We start from the raw sequence: 18,700 nt of genomic DNA on the forward strand, positions 1-18,700 counted from the left end.
CTTGAATGGGTGGCAACAGGGTGGAGGTGTTTTGTGGACCCGGCGGAGTATCTCCTGGGTCCCTAAAATAAAAAAATAAACATTTTCTTGGGGTCTTTTTTGGAGCAGCCTCCTGTGGTCCACTATGCCAACAACTGGTCAGGCTATTAAAAATCCAGCACAACTAGGTGGAGCATGTATGGCACAAGGCCATTCACTTTTATCTGAATTTTGGATCCCAAACCAGCACAGAACCTGATTTTTCATTTTTAAGAAGTCAAGTGCTTGTTGCAGGCAGGTGACCTGAACAAGTAAAAGTTGCCCGAGCTAATGTGGCATCCAGCGCACTTTCAGTCTAGCTCAGGTGCAGCAGATGTGAAATCTGAAAGCCTGACACCCATTTTACAAGAGCAAAATGGCCAGCCAAAAGAAAAATGTCTTCCTTTGTGATGTGCCAGCCTTGGGGTCTGCTGTTGTGTTGGGATCCCAGCAACCTCTGTGCCCCTAGAGGTAGGCAAGAACTTTAAAAAGAAAATCTCAATCATTCCTTGGGTCTGTGAGTGCTTGTAGCAGTCCTGTAAGCAAGAAAGAGTGCTTCACCAACACCCAGCCCCTTCCTTTGACGCTGGATACCGGGCCTAAAAGATGGCCCGTGTTTACAGCATTAAATGAGGGCAATCAGTGATTAATATAATGGAAGCCATACTTCACACATTGAAATGTAATGTGTGTGGTCAGGAATTGTACCACTTTGTCAAAGACAAAGTACTGCAGATGCTGGAAATACTCAGCAGGTCTGGCAGCATCTGTGGAGAGAGAAGCAGAGTTAACGTTTCAACCTTTCATCAGAACTGTCAAAAGTTAGAAATGTAATAGGTTTTGAGCAAGTGAAAGGGGAGAGGGGGGAAGAAGAACAAAGGGGATGGCTGTGTGTCCTGCCCTCCAACCTATCACAGACCTTCCCTTTTGTTTTTCTACTCCCCCCGCCACCCCCCCCATTTACTTGCACAAAGCCTCTTACATTTCTAACTTTTGACAGTTCCAATGAAAAGTCACAGACCCGAACTTAACTCTTGTTTTTCTCTCCATAGATGCTGCCTGACCTGCCGAGTATTTCCAACATTTTCTGTTTTTGCACCACTTTGTATTGGGGGTGTGGGGCCGTTGGGGAGCATACATGAGCAGGATTCCTCCGAAACCCTTCCAGATCCTCCAATAATATTGGTTGTGGGGTGGGGGAGTTGGAATATCTACCATTGATGCAGTGGCACCTCTGCTAATTTGCTGAGCTGAGGATGATGTATGGAACCTGGAGAGTTCAATCTGACGGAAAAACAAGGATCATCACTTCTGAAAAAATACATCTTATTGTGATTGTTCTTAAAAAAAAATAAAAGACTCCCCTTCAAAATCCCCGATTATTCCCTTTGTATTAGTTATACTGAGAGCAGCCTTGTTTGGAAGCCAAATGTTTAATTTTTTAAAAAAAATCAATATTACAGGTAGATCAGAGCGTCTTTGCAGGGAGTCTTTAGATTTATTGATCAGATTAAAGTTCAGCAAAATTCCATGGGAGATAAGTGCAGCAAGCATTAAAGATAAAAAGACAATTACATGCTATTCAATGGCTACTTCTGACTCAAGATTAATTTCTGATTCATGACATGTGGGTGGTATGCTCAGAGTTTTGGGAGAAAAAATATGTTTTAATGTGGAACAAATTTATTCCCACTCCACTTTCCTGCTTTATCTTAATAGGTGTCCCTCTGGTACCTTTTGGAAAAGGGAGTGGTCTGAATGGTGCACTCAAGAGTGCCACCTTCATGACAACTACCTGTTTTGCATGTGAGGTTATGGCATTTTTCTGATTTTCTTTACAATTTTGTCCTCGTATTGAATACGAGTGTGAACCGATAAAGGATTCAGTTCCTGAATATGTGTATTGAAAACTGTATACTGTACCTTACATGCATTGTCATCAATGCAGCCACTTGTTACATTTACAAGTGTTCTGTTACTATAAGAATCCTCAGAGACACCAATGGGATAAAACTCCATTCTTTTGTTGTTGATTTTTAAGTCCTGGATACATCCTTTAAAGTATCTTCTGTCATGAGCTGGTTCCAGCTGATCTGGCAGGCCTCCAATATACACCATGTCACCAGCTCGAACTCTAATTGGATGAATGTGAGTGTGACCGACCACTTGTCCAGACTGAACAAGTTCCATTTTGTTTCTCGTTATCTTCACTGTTATTAAATGAAAAGCACTGTCAGTAATGTGGCCGCCTGTGAGGGTTTTGGACAAGTGAGAGTGGACAATAATTCTGCCAGTGTCCAACCCTATCTGGAGATACTGAGCACTGCTGTTCTTCAGGACAAAGAACAAGCCATTTGGTTTGTGTGAGCGAATGAACATTGATATGTTCACCTCTTCTCCTGGATCATCGTCAATGATAAACAAAGCGTAGCCTTTGGAATATTCGTGGCCAAATCTGCCTGGAATTAATTCTGTTAAAAGACAATGAAATTAGAACAGTCTTGTAAAAATGTGTATTATTTATAAAGTAGTAAAAATTGAAACTTCCCAGTATATTGAAGAGATCTTTAGCTCATTTAAATCATTATTAATTTGCTTGACTATTGTTAGGGATGAGCAACAAATGCTGGCCATGCCAGCAATGTTCACATCCTGTGAAAGAATAAAAAAAACTGGCTTTGTATAAATGAACCGTCAAGCTACTCTTGAAAAGTGCTCAACGATTCCCACAAAATGGAAGGGAAGGTTTTGAAAGACTATCAAGATGATCCCATTGAACAATCTCCACATTTCTTGATAACTCAGTATTTGTATAAGGAAGCTGGTTCACCCACAATCACCCTGCCCCCACCTCCAACACACCCAATCCCTCCGAGAAATGTTCTCACATTTGGGGCATTTTCTTACAGAATAGTAATAACTAGATTTTCAAGACTAAAAGTTCAGGAAGCATTGTGTTGGTTAAGACAGTGGCAAAACAAAAACATGGTGGGTATATCTCGAGTGAGAAGGGAGAACAGCTGACTCAATGCTGATTTAGTCCAGAGCAAAAGAAATGGAGAGACTAGCTAACAAAGCTTAGGTTTGACACTGGATGCACTGAGAATTTCCTCAAAGCTACTCCTGCTCCGCTGTCTTAACTTTGCTGGAAATGTGGTGGAAATCCTGGTGGGAGTTTAACAGGGAGAGGATATTGGGTGGGTGCAAGGGGCATCAAACACGTCCTATGTCATCAGTTTGAGGCCTGGGCTATTTAACCCTCAGGCCTCATTTACAATCTGTCGTCCATCTGCCTGTCGAAAATGGGCATAAAGAAATAGCTGGATGGCTTTGTGCAGATCAAAATGGGGAGGGTATGACAGTAATTCACCCAGGGGTTGGAGGAGGATGGAAATTGGGTCCACTTGGGTGAGTGAAAGGGGTAGGAGGAGCCCAAGGAATTAAAGACCAAGACCTGCTTTTTGGGACTCAGAAGAGCACTCCAGCTTCTCCAAGTGCAACTAATATATGTTTCTGACTTACCTTAAAGGACCTTATCTTCTTCTCTAACAGGATTTCCTACTCAGCAGGCCCTTAAAATGCCATCAGGGTGCCAATGGTGCTTCTATTCACTGTGTCTATCAATGATTTGGACATAGGTTTAGAGGGAGTGGTATCAAAGTTTGCAGGCAATACCAAAATAGGTAGTATAGTTAATATTTTAAAAACCAAAGGAAACTATAAAGGGATATTGATAAAATGGGAATTGAACTAAGAAATAGCAGATGGAATTTATTGTAAGCATGAGATGATGCAGTTTGGTTAATACAGCAGTAATTATACATTGAATGGAAGTAGCTCAGTGCTGTGGAAGCACAGAGGGACTTGGGGGGGGAAAAGATTCACAGAACATTATCAGGTTGCTAATGATGTAAAGAAGCTAATCGAATTCTAGGTTTCATCTCAAGAGGTTTAGAATATAAAAACCAAGAGCTAATGATGAGGCTATATAAAACCTTAATAAGGCTTTAGTTAGAGCGCTACAGGCAGTATTGGGCTGCACGGTTTAGGAAGGATATTGAGGCTTTGGCGAGGTTACAGCGCAGATTTACTAGGACACTGCCTAGTATAAGGAAATGCAAAGAAAGACTTGAAAAATTTGATCTTCTTTTGTTAGAACAACACAGATTACAGGGTAATAGAATTGTTTAAAGAATGGAACAAGGTGGATAGAAGCAGATTGTTCCCAGTAGTTGAGGGATAAACAAAACCAAGGACCATAGATACAAGATTAAATGTAATAGTTGGAAGAGAGCAAGAGAAACGTCTTCACACAGACAGTTGTAAGGCCTGGAATTAACTTGCAGTGTTCATGGTTGAGGCAGAAACTGATAGCATTAAAGGTTAGATTGGATTGGTGGATGAAAAAAATGGAATTGAAGGAACATGGGAGCAAAGTGGATAAGCATAATTAGAACTCTTTGCTTGCAGGGGGGGGGGGGGTAAACACCAACATGAACTGGTTGGGCTGAATAGTCTCTGTCCGTGAGTAACTTCAATGTATTTCTATGACATAATCGGACCCCAATTTGCATCTACTGCTCGAAGCAGATGGGTGCCTTGGTCTTCTAAAAGGGCACAGTTAAAATGGTAGTGGGAGGGAGTTGCGTGGGAAGGTGATAGTAAATCTTTGCACATCTATTTTAAATATGTACTTGCCCCATTCCTGCTGTGTGAGGTAGGTTAAAATCCCCTTCCATAAACAGTAACGGAGCAGGTCTGAGGAAATTCTCAACCACACAGTTTAACTCCAGTGTAGTGAAAAACCAGATTTAAAAATGTTTGGATCTTCTTGGCACCTTTTAATTCTATTTATTTTAAGTTTATCTATTTCTTTTAAATATTTAGACAGCTCTGATAGTATTACCAGCACTCACTAAATATTTACATTTTAATTGCTGGAAGAGAATGGTTTACATACACGTGAGGAGCTGGGCAGGAGAATGGCAATATAACCTGGGTATCCTTGCTGCAGATACTAACTGGAGTCTGGTAAATGCAGTGTCAATCAATGAAGGCTTAAGTGCAGAAGAACTGTGCAGGGGTATGAAGGACGCTTTATACTCTTCTCACTGATGGAGCTGATCAAGGAAATTCTTACTGACACAATGCTTAGAGGCAAGTGTGTGTGCACCAGACTTTATTGAAATCTAAAAGGATATAACTAACCAATGGAGTAGACATTGGTCTTGGACAGTCACGCAAAGCTCCACTCTGCCTGATATTTCATTCTCATCCAAGTATATAGAAAAAAACATCTGATTCATTCTCGCTTGTTTTGTTCTGCAGTCCAAGATCAACCTATATCCCAATGAGTCCTGCTGTAAACCGGACATGTTTAATGTGATTCTCAGTAAAACCAGATGCCAAAATATAGATGTGAAAAACTACTGGAGAATGGATGAAATTTCTAAGAGCAAATATAATTACTGTAAAGGTGGTAAAGGGAATAGATTTTATAACTCCAAAGTATACATTTAATTGGAATTCAATCAGCTGCTTTTGTTTAATTATAGATTTGAAACATTTCTAGTCATGACTGTGAGCTAATTTATTGCTGGTAATATGTATTTTTGTCTTTGTTTTTTTATTAATCGAAAACAAATAATATTTTATGTTGAAATGAGTATGCTTATGTTGCCATATGATTTATTTTAGTAATTACTCAACATTAAACTGTATAATTAAATCCAAGTACTTAAATAACAGTTAAGCAACATATCCAATGAAGATACTTCATACCAAAGGAAATAGAAAGGAATAATCTCAAACCTATTATTTGGGCTATTTACCTTGTGAACAGTTAAATCCTATGTATGGTCTGAAACATTCACATTTGTAACTTAGCCACAAGTCAATGCACTGGCCCTTGCTTTGGCATGGGTTCCTCTGGCACCATTCATTCTTGCTGCACCCTGGCTTGATATTTAGTGTTGAATCAACTGAAAGATTTTCTACATCAATGATTTGTGAATCCACCTCCACATCCTGGAGGCAACCAATAAAATAAGGCTGAGGTTGGATGATGTTGGTGACTTCTGGAAGGTCTCCGTATTCATTTTCTGTGCCCCCAAAGAAGGTGTTTTCAAATGCAGAAGCAAGTTGGCCACTCTCAAGGCCAACAAACCTATGGATCACACATTCTTCTGAGCATGAATTGTCCAGGAGCTTGACAGAAAAATCACTGCCTAATGTCACTTCCACAGTATGCCAGCCAGCATCACTTACATTCTTAAAAATCTCAAGACCTGCAAGCAGCTGCTTTCTCATTTGCAGAGATGCAAATAAATGTCCATTGCGCACTTCCAGTTTCATAAATGTATCTTTGTTCCCTCTCTGAAATATAATTGCACTGGGCAGTACAGTTCTGCACCTTAGGAATACACGATACAGAGGTTTATCCACTGATTCCTCATGTTTCCTGGCACTTGCTGTTTTAATACGAAGATATCCACTGACTGCAAAAGAAAAGGTTGTTGATAATTGACAATTCAAACCAGTGTAACCATGAGCACAGAGACAATGGTGCCCATGCTGTGCAGCCTTTAGGTAAGGGATACATGTAGCTCTGTTCTGGCATTCATGGCTCTCACAGCCAGTCAGAATGTCTGTACAGTTCTTGCCGCCATAAAAAACTTCTTGTTCATTTCTTGCTGGGCAGTGACAGATGTAACTCTTCATGGTATTCTGACACGTTCCACCATTTTGACAAGGCCCTGAGTCACACTCGTTAATATCCATCTCACAGTGTGAACCTTGAAAATTAAACACAATTTTTTTCTGCTATTAATCTGTAATACATTAAAACTTTTGTATATCGCGTGCACTTCTACTTCTTGTCGCAATTTAGTTGTCACTCTTCAATGCAATTTCATTCCTAAGCTTATCCTCTGACTCACTAATAGTATTGTCCCATTATATATATTAAGCATGCATGCTTCTGAAAGACGAGATGGCTCAGTATATAGATTTTTCATAACTATATAGACCGTATAACAACTTTTCCTCAAGGACAGTTCCTTCTTTTAGAATTTTACAATCTTTCTATGTGGAGAGAATATAATATTGGAGTAACGAGAAAAATAGGCTGGTCACTTTATTTAATTATTTAAAGAATTAATTTAGAAAAGGGCAGCTATTCTGCAAATACAAAATGATTGGAGTATTATTCACTGTAGTCAAAATGTTAACATTTTATCATCAAATAAACCGAAGTACTCAATAATTCTAAGTTTTAAATATATTTTCTGCATTCAGTTTTGTAAAATCTGCCATGGTTCTTCCATTCAAATGACAACATGAAACATGAAAGTGTCTGATGCTTCACCCTTACATAATTTACAGGTGCTTACCCTACATTTCCCTCCTGATTTGGCAGGAATGGTTTACTGCTTGTTGTAAATCTGCCCATTTACTATTGTGTCTCATTTCTCCCTATTTCCTCTTGCGCTTCATGCATTTATAAATGCTACTTCGCTATTCATAGCTGTAACAGAATTCCTTCAAGTACATATCAAAGGTTGTATGTCCCAGGAATGGCAATTATCCTATTTACTAGTAATGCTGCACCCTGGAATTTGTGTTGTATTTTTTGCTATTATGGCTGTTAATTCAGAAGGCGGGGAAATATATACTAGACCCACTTTGTATTTAATCCAATTTATTTACTAAGGAATATTGTATCCTCTGGTCTTGCTTCCCATGGTGGATTGCTTCAACTATTAGTAGAATACTGAGCAAGGAAGGATGTTACAACTGTTGAGTTTCCAACAAACAATACCTTGGTCAGCTGGTCATTTGCCATGATTTAGATCTGATGCACTTCAGCTGTGCTCAAACCACCCCAGTGGAAGTACCAGTTCCCTTGAGCAACCTAAGGAAACCTCACCCTAAACAGTGCCTTTGGGTCAGAAAATAGAGTTAACTGTTGTTACTTTGAACTTTTGCCTGGCTCATGTGATCTCAGGATATTGTAGTTCCACCGGAAAAGGCCAATAATTACAACTCTTCGGTTGCATCGCTCTCATATACAGAAATGATCAACTTTAACTCGAATTGCCCAGCCCAGTTCAATAATTGCAAGTCTGGGAACACAGCAAAACTCAAGGCCCAGCACCCACAGGGAAAGGTAAGCCTGTGTGAAGGAAATTTCTGGGAGGCATTTCAACTCAATGTTGGCTAACATTATAGGTATGTTTTCAGAATGATATTATTTCCAATTATATAGAATGTACAGCACAAAAACAGGCCATTTGACCCTACTGGACTATGCCGGTAATAAAAACAGAGAACGATGGAAATACTTAGCAGATCTGGCAACATCTGTGGAAAGGGCAACAGTTAACATTTCAGATTGATGTCTGATTGAAATGGTAACTTTGTTTCTCTCTCCATTGATGCTGCCTGACCCACTGAGTATTTCAACATTCTCTATTTTTATTTCAGATTTCCAGCATCTGCAGTATGTTGGTTTTGTATTGGTCTATGTTAGTGTTTATGTTTCACATCAACATCAGATTGCAGGGGCTCTGACACAAATTTTCAAATCCTCTCTGACCACAGGGGAGGTGCCAGAGGACTGGAGGACAGCGAATGTGGTACCATTATTCAAGATGGGTAGCAGGGATAAACCAGGTAATTACAGGCCAGTGAGTCTGACATCAGTGGTTGGGAAACTATTGGAAAACATTCTGAGGGACAGGATTAATCTCCACTTGGACAGTCAGGGATTAATCAGGGATAGTCGGCATAGCTTTGTCAGGGGGAGATCGTGTCTAACAAACTTGATTGAATTTTTTGAGGAGATAACTAGGTGTGTAGACGAGGGTAAAACAGTTGATGTAGTCTACATTGACTTCAGTAAGGCTTTTGATAAGGTCCCGCATGAGAGATTGGTCAAGAAGGTAAAAGCCCATGGAATCCAGGGCAATTTGGCAAATTGGATCCGAAATTGGCTTAGTGGCAGGAGGCAGAGGGTGGTGGTCAAGGGTTGTTTTTGCGATTGCAAGCCTGTGACCAGTGGTGTACCGCAGGGATCGGTGCTGGGACCCTTGCTGTTTGTAGCATACATTAATGATTTAGACGTGAATATAGGAGGTATGATCAGTAAGTTCGCAGATGACACGAAAATTAGTGGTGTTGGAAATAGTGAGGAGGAAAGCCTTAGATTACAGGACAATATAGATGGGCTGGTAAGATGGGCAGAGCAGTGGCAAATAGAATTTAATCCTGAGAAGTGTGAGGTGATGCATTTTGGGAGGACTAACAAGGCAAGGGAATTTACAATGGGTGGTAGGACTCTTGGAAGTACAGATGGTCAGAGGGACCTTGGTGTACTTGTCCATAGATTACTGAAGGCAGCAGCATAGATAGATAAGGTGGTTCGGAAGGCATATGGGATACTTGCCTTTATTAGCCGAGGCATAGAATATAAGAGCAAGGAGGTTAAGATGTAGTAAAAACAAAAAAATGCTGGAAATACTCAGCAGGTCTGGCAGCATCTGTAGAGAGAGAAGCAGAGTTAATGTTTCAAGTCAGTGATCCTTCATCAGAACTGGCAAATATTAGGAATGTAATAGGTTTTTAAGCAAATAAAGCGGGGGTAGGGCAAGAGATAACAAAAGAGATGTTGATTGGACAAGGTCACGGAGAACAACTGACCAGAAGGTCATGGAGCAAAGGGAAACGGTATGTTCATGGTGTGGTGAAAGACAAAGCGTTAGTGCAGAGAGGGTGTTAACTGACAGATAAATGAACAGCCCTGGCCTAAAGTACAAACATGAAAATAAACAGTGGGTAGGCACAGTAAAAACAAACTAAACAAACGAAAATAAAATAAACAAATCAAGAATGAAAAAAAAGAACTAAAAATAAAAAGGGGGCCCATCTTGCTCTGAAATGATTGAACTCAATGTTCAGTCCGGCAGGCTGTAGTGTGCCTAATCAGTAAATGAGATGTTGTTCCTCGAGCTTGCATCGATGTTCACTGGAACACTGCAGCAATCCCAGGACAGAGCTGTGAGCATGACAGCAGGGGTGTGTGTTGAAATGGCGAGCAACCGGAAGCTTGGGGTCATGCTTACAGACTGAGCGAAGGTGTTCCGCAAAGCAGTCACCCAATCTGCGTTTGGTCTCCCCAATGTAGAGGAGACCACATTGTGAGCGACAAATACAGTATTCTACATTGAAAGAAGTACAAGTAAATCGCTGCTTCACCTGAAAGGAGTGTTTGGGGCCTGGATAGTGGGGAGAGATGAGGTAAATGGGCAGGTATTACACCTCCTGCGATTGCATGGGAAGGTGCCGTGGGAAGGGGATGAAGTGGTAGGGGTTATGGAGGACTGGACCAGCGTGTCGCGGAATGAACGATCCCTTCGGAATGCTGACGGGAAGGGAGGGGAAGATGCGTTTGGTAGTGGCACCACGTTGGATGTAGCGGAAATGATGAAGGATGATCCTTTTGATGTGGAGGCTGGTGGGGTGGAAAGTGAGGACAAGGGGAACCCTGACACAGTTCTGGGAGGGATGGGAAGGGGTGAGGGTAGAGGTGCAGGAAATGGGCCGGACAAAGTTGAGGGCCCTGTCAACCACTGGGGGGGGGGGGAATCCTTGGTTGAGGTAAAAGGAAGACATATCAGAAGCACCGTCATGGAAGGTTGCATCATCAGAGCCGATGCGTCAGCGATGGAGAAACTGGGAGAATGGAATGGAGTCCTTCCAGGAGGCAGCGTGTGAAGAAGTGTAGTCAAGGTAGCTGTGGGAGTCAGTGGGCTTATAATGAATATTAGTAGATAGCCTATCCCCAGAGCTGGAGACAGAGAAGTCGAGGAAGGGAAGGGAAGTGTTGGAGATGGACCATGTAAAGGTGAGAAAAGGGTGGAAATTAGAAGCAAAGTTGATAAAGTTTTCCAGTTCCAGGCGGGAGCAGGAAATGGCACCGATGCAGACATCAGCGTTGGGGGAGGGTGCCTGAGTAGGACTGGAACAAGTATTGTTTGACATATCCCACAAAAAGACAGGCATAACTAGGAGCCAAGCTGGTACCCATAGCAATATCTTTTACTTGAAGGAAGTGAGTGAAGTTGAAGGAGAAGTTGTTCAATGTGAGAACAAGTTCAGCCAGAAAAAGGAGGGTGGTGGGTATGGGGACTGGTTGGGCCTCTGTTAAAGGAAGAAACGGAGAGCCCTCAGACTGTCCTGGTGGGGGATGGAGGTGTCGAGAGATTGGGGGCAATTGGGGCCAGGAAACTGGTAATTATCAAAATGACGTAGGGCATCAGAAGAGTCATGGATGTAGGTGGGAAGAGACTGGACCAGGGGAGAAAAGATAAAGTCAAGGTCGGAAGAAATAAGTTCAGTGAGGTAGGAACAGGCTAAAACAATGGGTCTGCCGGGACAGTCCTGTTTGTGGATTTTGGGAAGGAGGTAGAAGCGGGCTGTCCGGGGTTGCGGGACTATGAGGTTGGAAGCTGGAACCATTTGTCTTTGCTCCATGACCTTCTGGTCAGTTCTCTGTGACCTTGAGTAGATTAAGATTATTTTCATTAGAAAGACGGAGGTTGAGGGGGGACCTGATTGAGGTGTACAAAATCATGAGAGGTATAGACAGGGTGGATAGCAAGAAGCTTTTTCCCAGAGTGGGGGTTTCAATTACTAGAGGACACGAGTTCAAAGTGAAAGGGGAAAAGTTTAGGGGGGATATGCGTGGAAAGTTCTTTACGCAGAGGGTGGTGGGCACCTGGAACGCATTGCCAGCGGAGGTGGTAGATGCGGGCACGATGGAGTCTTTTAAGATGTATCTAGACAGATACATGAATGGGCAGGAAGAAAAGAGATACAGAAGCTTAGAAAATAGGCGACATGTTTAGAGAGAGGATCTGGATCGGCGCAGGCTTGGAGGGCCGAAGGGCCTGTTCCTGTGCTGTAATTATCTTTGTTCTTTGTTCTTTTTGTTTAACACCTCTTTTGTTATCTCTTGCCCCATCCCCACTTTCTTTGCTTAAAACCTATCACATTTCTAATATTTGCCAGTTCTGAAGTAGGGTCACTGGCCTGACACGTTAACTCTGCTTCTCTCTCCACAGATGCTGCCAGTCCTGCTGAGTATTTCCAGCATTTCTTGTTTTTATTTCAGGTTTCCAGCATCTGCAGTATTTTGCTTTTATTTTCGGTTATGATGGAGCTGTATAAAACACTAGTTAGGCAACAACTGGAATACTGTGTATAGTTCTGGTCTCCACACTATAGGAAGGATGTGATTACACTGAAGAGGGTGCAGAGGAGATTCTCCAGGATGTTGCCTGGGCTGGAGCATTTCAGCTATGAAGAGAGACTGGATAGGCTAGGGTTGTTTTCCTTAGAGCAGAGAAGGCTGAGGGGGTTCCTGATTGAAGCTTACAAAATTATGAGGGGCATTGATAGGGTAGATACGAAGAAACTTTTTCCCTTAGCGGAGGTGTCAGTAACTGGGGGCATAGATTTAAGGTAAGGGCAGGAGGTTTAGAGGGGCTTTGAGGAAAAAGATTTTCACCCAGAGGGTGGTTGGAATCTGGAACGCATTGCCTGAAGAGGTGGTAGAGGCAGGAACCCTCACAACATTTAAGAAGCATTTAGACGAGCACTTGAAAAGCCTTAGCATACAAGGCTACAGGCCAAGTGCTGAAAAATAGAATTAGAATAGACAGGTGATTGATGGTCGACACGGACACAATGGGCCAAAGGGCCTGTTCCTGTGCTGTATAACTCTATGACCCTATGACATTTAGTCAATAAACTGTGAGAGTCAAACATCCTGATTAAGTGAATTTTTTGTGGTTATTTGAGTCAGTTTTGAGTTTTGGCCTTACAACATGTGACACAAGCTAAATGCAAGACTTTTTATTATGTACATTGATATCTACATAATGTAGGATATCAACTGAGCTGGGGCTGATTTTACGTCTGTGCAAGTGGATAGGTTTTGAATGAGTTAAAATCTTACCCATGGTGTTTTTTTCTTTAAAATTCTACTAATCACAGGTTATAATACTCTCCTTGAAATGATTATCCTGTGTGTGTGGAAAACTAGTTGGACTGGTGCACAAGGCAGTTTATTACAATTTGTTTCACAATTCTCTGAACAAAAGTGAAATTCTAAAAAAAAAAAAATTTTTAATAAACATGATTAAAGAACTGACATTTTTCAGGGAAGTCAACATGTAGGAAGTGACTTATTTGATACCCTCCGTATTGAAGGAGCAGCTGCTCAGTGCTTAGTCTATTATTGGTTACATTGTATAAAAGACAAATCTATTGGTGACTCTTGATTAGGAACTTAACATAGCTCTTTTGAAAATTAATCAAAGATAATCGCAAGGAAAATATTTCTAATTCAATAAAACAGCAATGTAATTTGCATCAGTGATCTTCAAAATTTTTATAGCTGGTAAAAGTTTTTGAAACTCAAGCTGTACAGCTGGCTATGATTATGATTCGTCTGGATCCGAGCAATACCAACCAGAGTTAAAAAATGGTTTTCCAAAAAGTGTAAATGATATCTTATTTCTTTAGCATGCTGCATTAAAGTTTAATAACTACAGAAGTAACCTACAATAGGCATGTATAATGCAACAACTCTTAAAAGGTCACCTTTCTATATATGATGGTATCAGGTATGTTTCGCTTTCCCTTCCCCCACCCCCCCGCAATGTTTCAAAGTATCACCACTGGTCTCCACCCTTATGCTTTTAACTGAATAGAATATTTTTAGCAAAATTTACCTGTGATGACAATCATAAAAATGCAGGAAGCCTTAAGCACTGATGAGACCATTGCTCCCAGTGTGATTAAAATACAAGATCTGCATCCAAACTCGTTGAAAACAAGATGCAAAAAATCACCAGTCTTGTGTCGATTCAACACCCGTCGATTGTAGTTCATTTCTCATTGTTAACTTGTATCCTAACTGCACATACTGTTCCTTTGTCTGCCATGCCTGCTGACTCAGCTCAGTGTGAAATATTCTGAAAGCCAGATCAGCAAGGCTTAGTTTAAGAATCAGTAAATTCCTTTCTTAGACAATAGTTTGTGCAGTCAATCTCTGTGACCCATTTAGGCTGCTCCTCTCTACTACAACAAAACTAACAGCATTGAAAAATATGCAATAAATACACTTTAAACAGGTGATTCAATATTGTCTCTCATATCCTCGCCATAAAAATGCACTGCAAAGAACAGTCCAAATAAAATCTCACTCATTGGACGGGATTTCCATTCCAGGATTGGAATCCCAACGTTGCTGTCACTTCCAGGTCCCAACCCCACAACACTGCGGCAACGCACACATGTTGTGCTTTTAGTATGGAAAACAGTTAATTGGCCCAGAGTCGTGTTTGCCCCTCAACTAGCAGCAGCGGATTTTGGAAAGAGATGGGACATCGGCAGCAGCAGGCTCGATTTAAAGGGCGAGTGGCAGCCATTGCTGAGGTTTCTGTTCATCCAATGCAGAGCAGAGGGAAGCAGGAAGGGAGGGCCCCCATGCCAAGGCAGCGCCCCCCCCCCCCCCCCCCACCCCCCTGCCACCCCTGATGCCTCACTGGAGGTGCTGCTGACTGAGCATAGAAACATCCTGTTCCCTGCCAGTGATAACAGAAAACCTGCAAGGCTCACCAAAAGGGCATGGCTGGAGGTAGTCAGTAGCAAGAGTGGTGAGGAGGAACTGGGTGCAGTGCTGGAAATAATTCAGTGACCTTCTCAGTTCTGGAAAGGTGAGTCCAAAGATAGACCCAACTGGCATGCTTCCTGGTCAGCAGTCACCAGAGTGCAAATTGAGGGGCATCCTGAGGGCACATAGAGTTCCCCTGACCATGGGATAGATGTGCGCTCAGTAGTGCTGGTGACCCATAGGTATGAGTCCGGACCCTGGTGCTGCTAGAGTGCAGTCTGCAGTAACGTTTGTGAATGAAAAGCTGCCAGTGCTGACTGAGAGAGGCATTGTCTTAACTGCATCTTTCTTCAACTTGCAGACCAAAAGGGAGGTGAATGCCAGGGAGAGCCAGACGGAACACCAAGGTGATGGGGTGCTCCAGCTCATGTTGCTGACTCATTTTTGAGGAGCTGGCCTTCATGTGTCCAGAACGTCCAGCCACAGGGATGCTGGGGACAGAGAAACAGGGGTCTGACGTAGACAGGGTGAAAACATCTCAAAATCTCCAGGTTCAGGGAATGCATTGCAAAGCTCCCCGTGCAATGAGCTGTCAAAGTTTGAACTGTCATCTCATTATTTTGAGCAACGTGAGCATCTGTTGATTGTCCCGATCTCTCATCGCCATCTTCTCTTATGCCTCCCACATGGCAGTTGTAGAGGGGCAGGAGTCCACATAAAGTTCCTGAGGAGTCAGAGGAGGAAGATACCTCAGAGCCTGCACCGTCACATCTTTCTTGTGCACCCCCCACCAGCACGGATACTCACACCTGGGTGGATCATCGTGCGTTGTTGGAGACAGTGGCACAGGATGAAGCACACACCACCTCAAGGCTGGAGGAATTGGGGGAGGCAGAGTCGGCTGTGGCCAGTCCACCTCGGAGCATGTAGCACAAGCACAGCCCTGCTCAGCAAGATAGAGATGCTGAGCTTCTGGAGACATGAAACAGGCCACTCTACCTGGAGAATCAATGTGAGATGTGTGCCCACATGTTGGAGTTACGTGAGGCGCTGCGGAGTCATGGAATGAGAATGGAGGATTCCATTCATCTCTTGTGCTCCACAATGTCTCAGTGCTTTGAGCGTATGAGCTCCTCCATTGAGAGAGTGGCCAACGTCATGGAGAGCCATATGCAGTATCACTCAGAGTGATGCAGAAACAGCACACTGACATGCACAGAATACATGCTGCAGTCTGTAGCATTGACCAGTCAGTGGCACAAATGATACAAAGAAGCATGGAGTGGATGCCAGCTGCTGGCTCCCTCCAGAAATCAAGGGCACTATTAAAAGGCTGAGGGGGACCCCTCATAGCGCTCTGTTGTCATCATGGCCCCTCCAGCTGAAGAATCTGTGGAGTCCTGCCCTGTGACAGAGTCTACCCCTGCAGTGATGCCAGTGCAGCAGCTTTTGGAGGTGCCACTTGGCACCTCCACGCCAAGGTCGATTGCCAGGGTACCTCAGTCCCAGACAGCCCCCCATCTCATGTTCAGCCACAGGGGAAGGTTCTGGTAGCAGTGACCATTAGCGAAGGCCACCACATCGGTAATGTCACTTCGAGGGTGACTTGGGTGCTTCTGATGTAGTGAAATGTTAAGGAATAAGGCACTGGGAAATTTGTTGCACTAAGGTAGACTTGAGTATTTCCATCTCATCATGGCGAGATTCAGGAGAATGGGAAGTAAGAGTTGCCAAAGCAATGGAGTATGCAGGGGAAGAATGTTGGGTCGAGACTCTGGAGCCTTGCAGTGTTTGCCACTGGAAGGTTGCTGACTGATGCTCTGAACGAATGCTTCACTCAGATCAAGGAGACTCTTCTCCAAATGTCCTGCAGACTGAGTGCCGCACAGGTTCAAAGTCTCCGCATCAGAGGAGCCCTAGCATCCCTGCCACCCTGATGAGTGCTCTAGCACCTGAGCCTACCATGGCGGCATCCCTGCAAAGCATAGTGACTGCTCTCCAGTTCTCCTTCAGCCTCCTTCTCGTCCTCGCCTTCCTCTTCAAGGAGCTATGCCGTTCCTGCACTTCTTCCTCTTCAAGGTCTGGAGGGCCATGCAATGGAGGGCTCAGCAAACCACCACAAAGCATGAGACCCTTGAGGGAGTGTACTGGAGGGTGGCACCTGACCGGTCAAGGCACCTGAGCCTCATCAAGTGGCCGATGGCCTGTTTAATGATGACCCTTGTGCTCAGGTGGCATCAGTTCCAGTGTCTCTCAGTCTTCGCAGCAGGGTGATGCGCCAGAGTTATTGGCCACCTCTACAACAGGTAAGCCTTATCCGCTAACAGCCATCCATGTATCTCCGAAGGCTTCATGAAAAGCTGCAGTACCTGCGAGTGCCAGAGCATAAAGGCGCAATAGCAGCTTCCAGGAAAGCATGACCATTTGCATAAAGTGCCTCCTGTGGTTGCAGGGAAACATGACATTTAGGAAGTGGAATCCCTTCCTGTTGAGGAATCTCCTTGGCTGGTTAGTCAGTGCCTCGATGGCCACATAAGTGCAATCGATGATCCCCTGCACTTGAGGGCATCCAGCGAGGGGGGCAAATCCCACTGCACTTTGAGCTTGAGTGCCGCTGTGCTCCTTGAATTCAACTTAATCCCCCGGCCCTCTTGAACAGAACATCTGACATCTCTATAATGCAATGATGTGCTGCTGCCTGCAAGGTGCCACCAATGTCTGCTTCTGCACCTTGGAAGGAGCCAGTTGTGGGAAAGTGCAAGGATCCTATGCCGAGGGTGCTGTTTCAGTTGCTTTCTTGCACTTCGTTCTCAATCCTGCCCCCCTGTTACCCAGGGGACTGCCTCTGCTCCTGCAGATGCTGATCCTCATCACTGGTTGGACCAAGCTTGGAGCAGCTTGATCGCATTTCCTCATGTCCTTCCCCACTGTCATGAATCCCTGAGACCCATAAGCAGAAGGACCAGTCTACACCCTTAGCCCCACCCTGCCCAAAGCCAACCCCTCAAAATGCCCTAGTCAAGATTTCAGAGCTATGAAAGTTAATTCTTACTGAGTACAACTGTTTGCCTGTGACTGGCCTTCTCTGAGCCTTCCGACTTCAATGGTGCCTGCTTGCTGCTGTCCCACCAGTCCAGCTCGCTCCCCACTGTATCACTGCCACATCCTCCCTGTCATGGTTGGGACCCTGTGCGGATCCTGCACATTAAAAAGAAAATTCAAAACTGACCCTTCATGAGCTGACAACAATCTTGTTAAGAGGATTAATTGGCCAATTAAGCAGTTCGGGCAGAAAGCCTCTTCCAGCTCCCATTCACAGCCTTTGGCATCAGGAAACCAGCACAAGTTTAAGCAATCGCCCCTCAATCAAATAAAAATCCCGTCCCTTTAGCCTGATTTCTCTTAAGTTTGGAAGCAAACATATCAGGAAATTTAATAAGAGTTTTATGAAGCATTTAGTTCATAAGAACAGGCCATTTGGCCCAAGAGGTCCATTCCTGTGTTTATGCCCCATACAAGCCTCCTTCTACCCCTCTTCATTTAACCCTAATAACATATCCTTCTGTTTGTTTAACATGTGAAAGAATTTAGCTTCCTCTTGAATCCATCTATGCTATTTGCTGCAACTCCTCTTTGTGGTAGCAAGTTCCACTTTCTAACCACTCTCCAGGTAAAAAAAGCTTCTCCTGTATTCCCTTTTTATTTATTGGATTTATTACTGACTATCTTATATTTATGGCCCCTGGTTCTGATCTTGCTTGCAAGTGGAAACGTCTTCTCTACGTCTACCCTGTCAAACAAATGCTTTCACAATCTTAAAGACGTCTATGAGGTCATGCCCTAGTACAGCCCTAACTTGTTCAATCTTTGCTGCTAGGTAGTCCTGGTATCATCCCAGTAAATCTCTCCCCCACCTTTTCCAGTTCCTCTACTTTGACAGTAAAAAATGGTTTTGTTTTTAGAAAAGAAATAAATTTGATAAGTGATCTTTAACCCACGTAC

At 43.3% G+C, this 18,700-nt stretch overlaps 2 protein-coding genes across 2 annotated transcripts in view; both read right to left on the reverse strand.

The window, feature by feature from the left end:
- Window positions 1–18,700, reverse strand: part of crb1 (crumbs cell polarity complex component 1) — a 114,941-nt gene that overhangs the window by 58,736 nt on the left and 37,505 nt on the right. Inside the window, 2 exon segments of the mRNA XM_068038082.1 lie at window positions 1,942–2,489; window positions 5,850–6,812. Coding sequence (XP_067894183.1) covers window positions 1,942–2,489; window positions 5,850–6,812 — 1,511 coding nt within the window.
- Window positions 1–18,700, reverse strand: part of LOC137373011 (complement factor H-like) — a 621,771-nt gene that overhangs the window by 41,587 nt on the left and 561,484 nt on the right. The gene's annotated exons all lie outside the window — the stretch shown is intronic.

This window comes from Heterodontus francisci, chromosome 8, assembly GCF_036365525.1.
Source record: "Heterodontus francisci isolate sHetFra1 chromosome 8, sHetFra1.hap1, whole genome shotgun sequence".
Taxonomy (NCBI): domain Eukaryota; kingdom Metazoa; phylum Chordata; class Chondrichthyes; order Heterodontiformes; family Heterodontidae; genus Heterodontus; species Heterodontus francisci.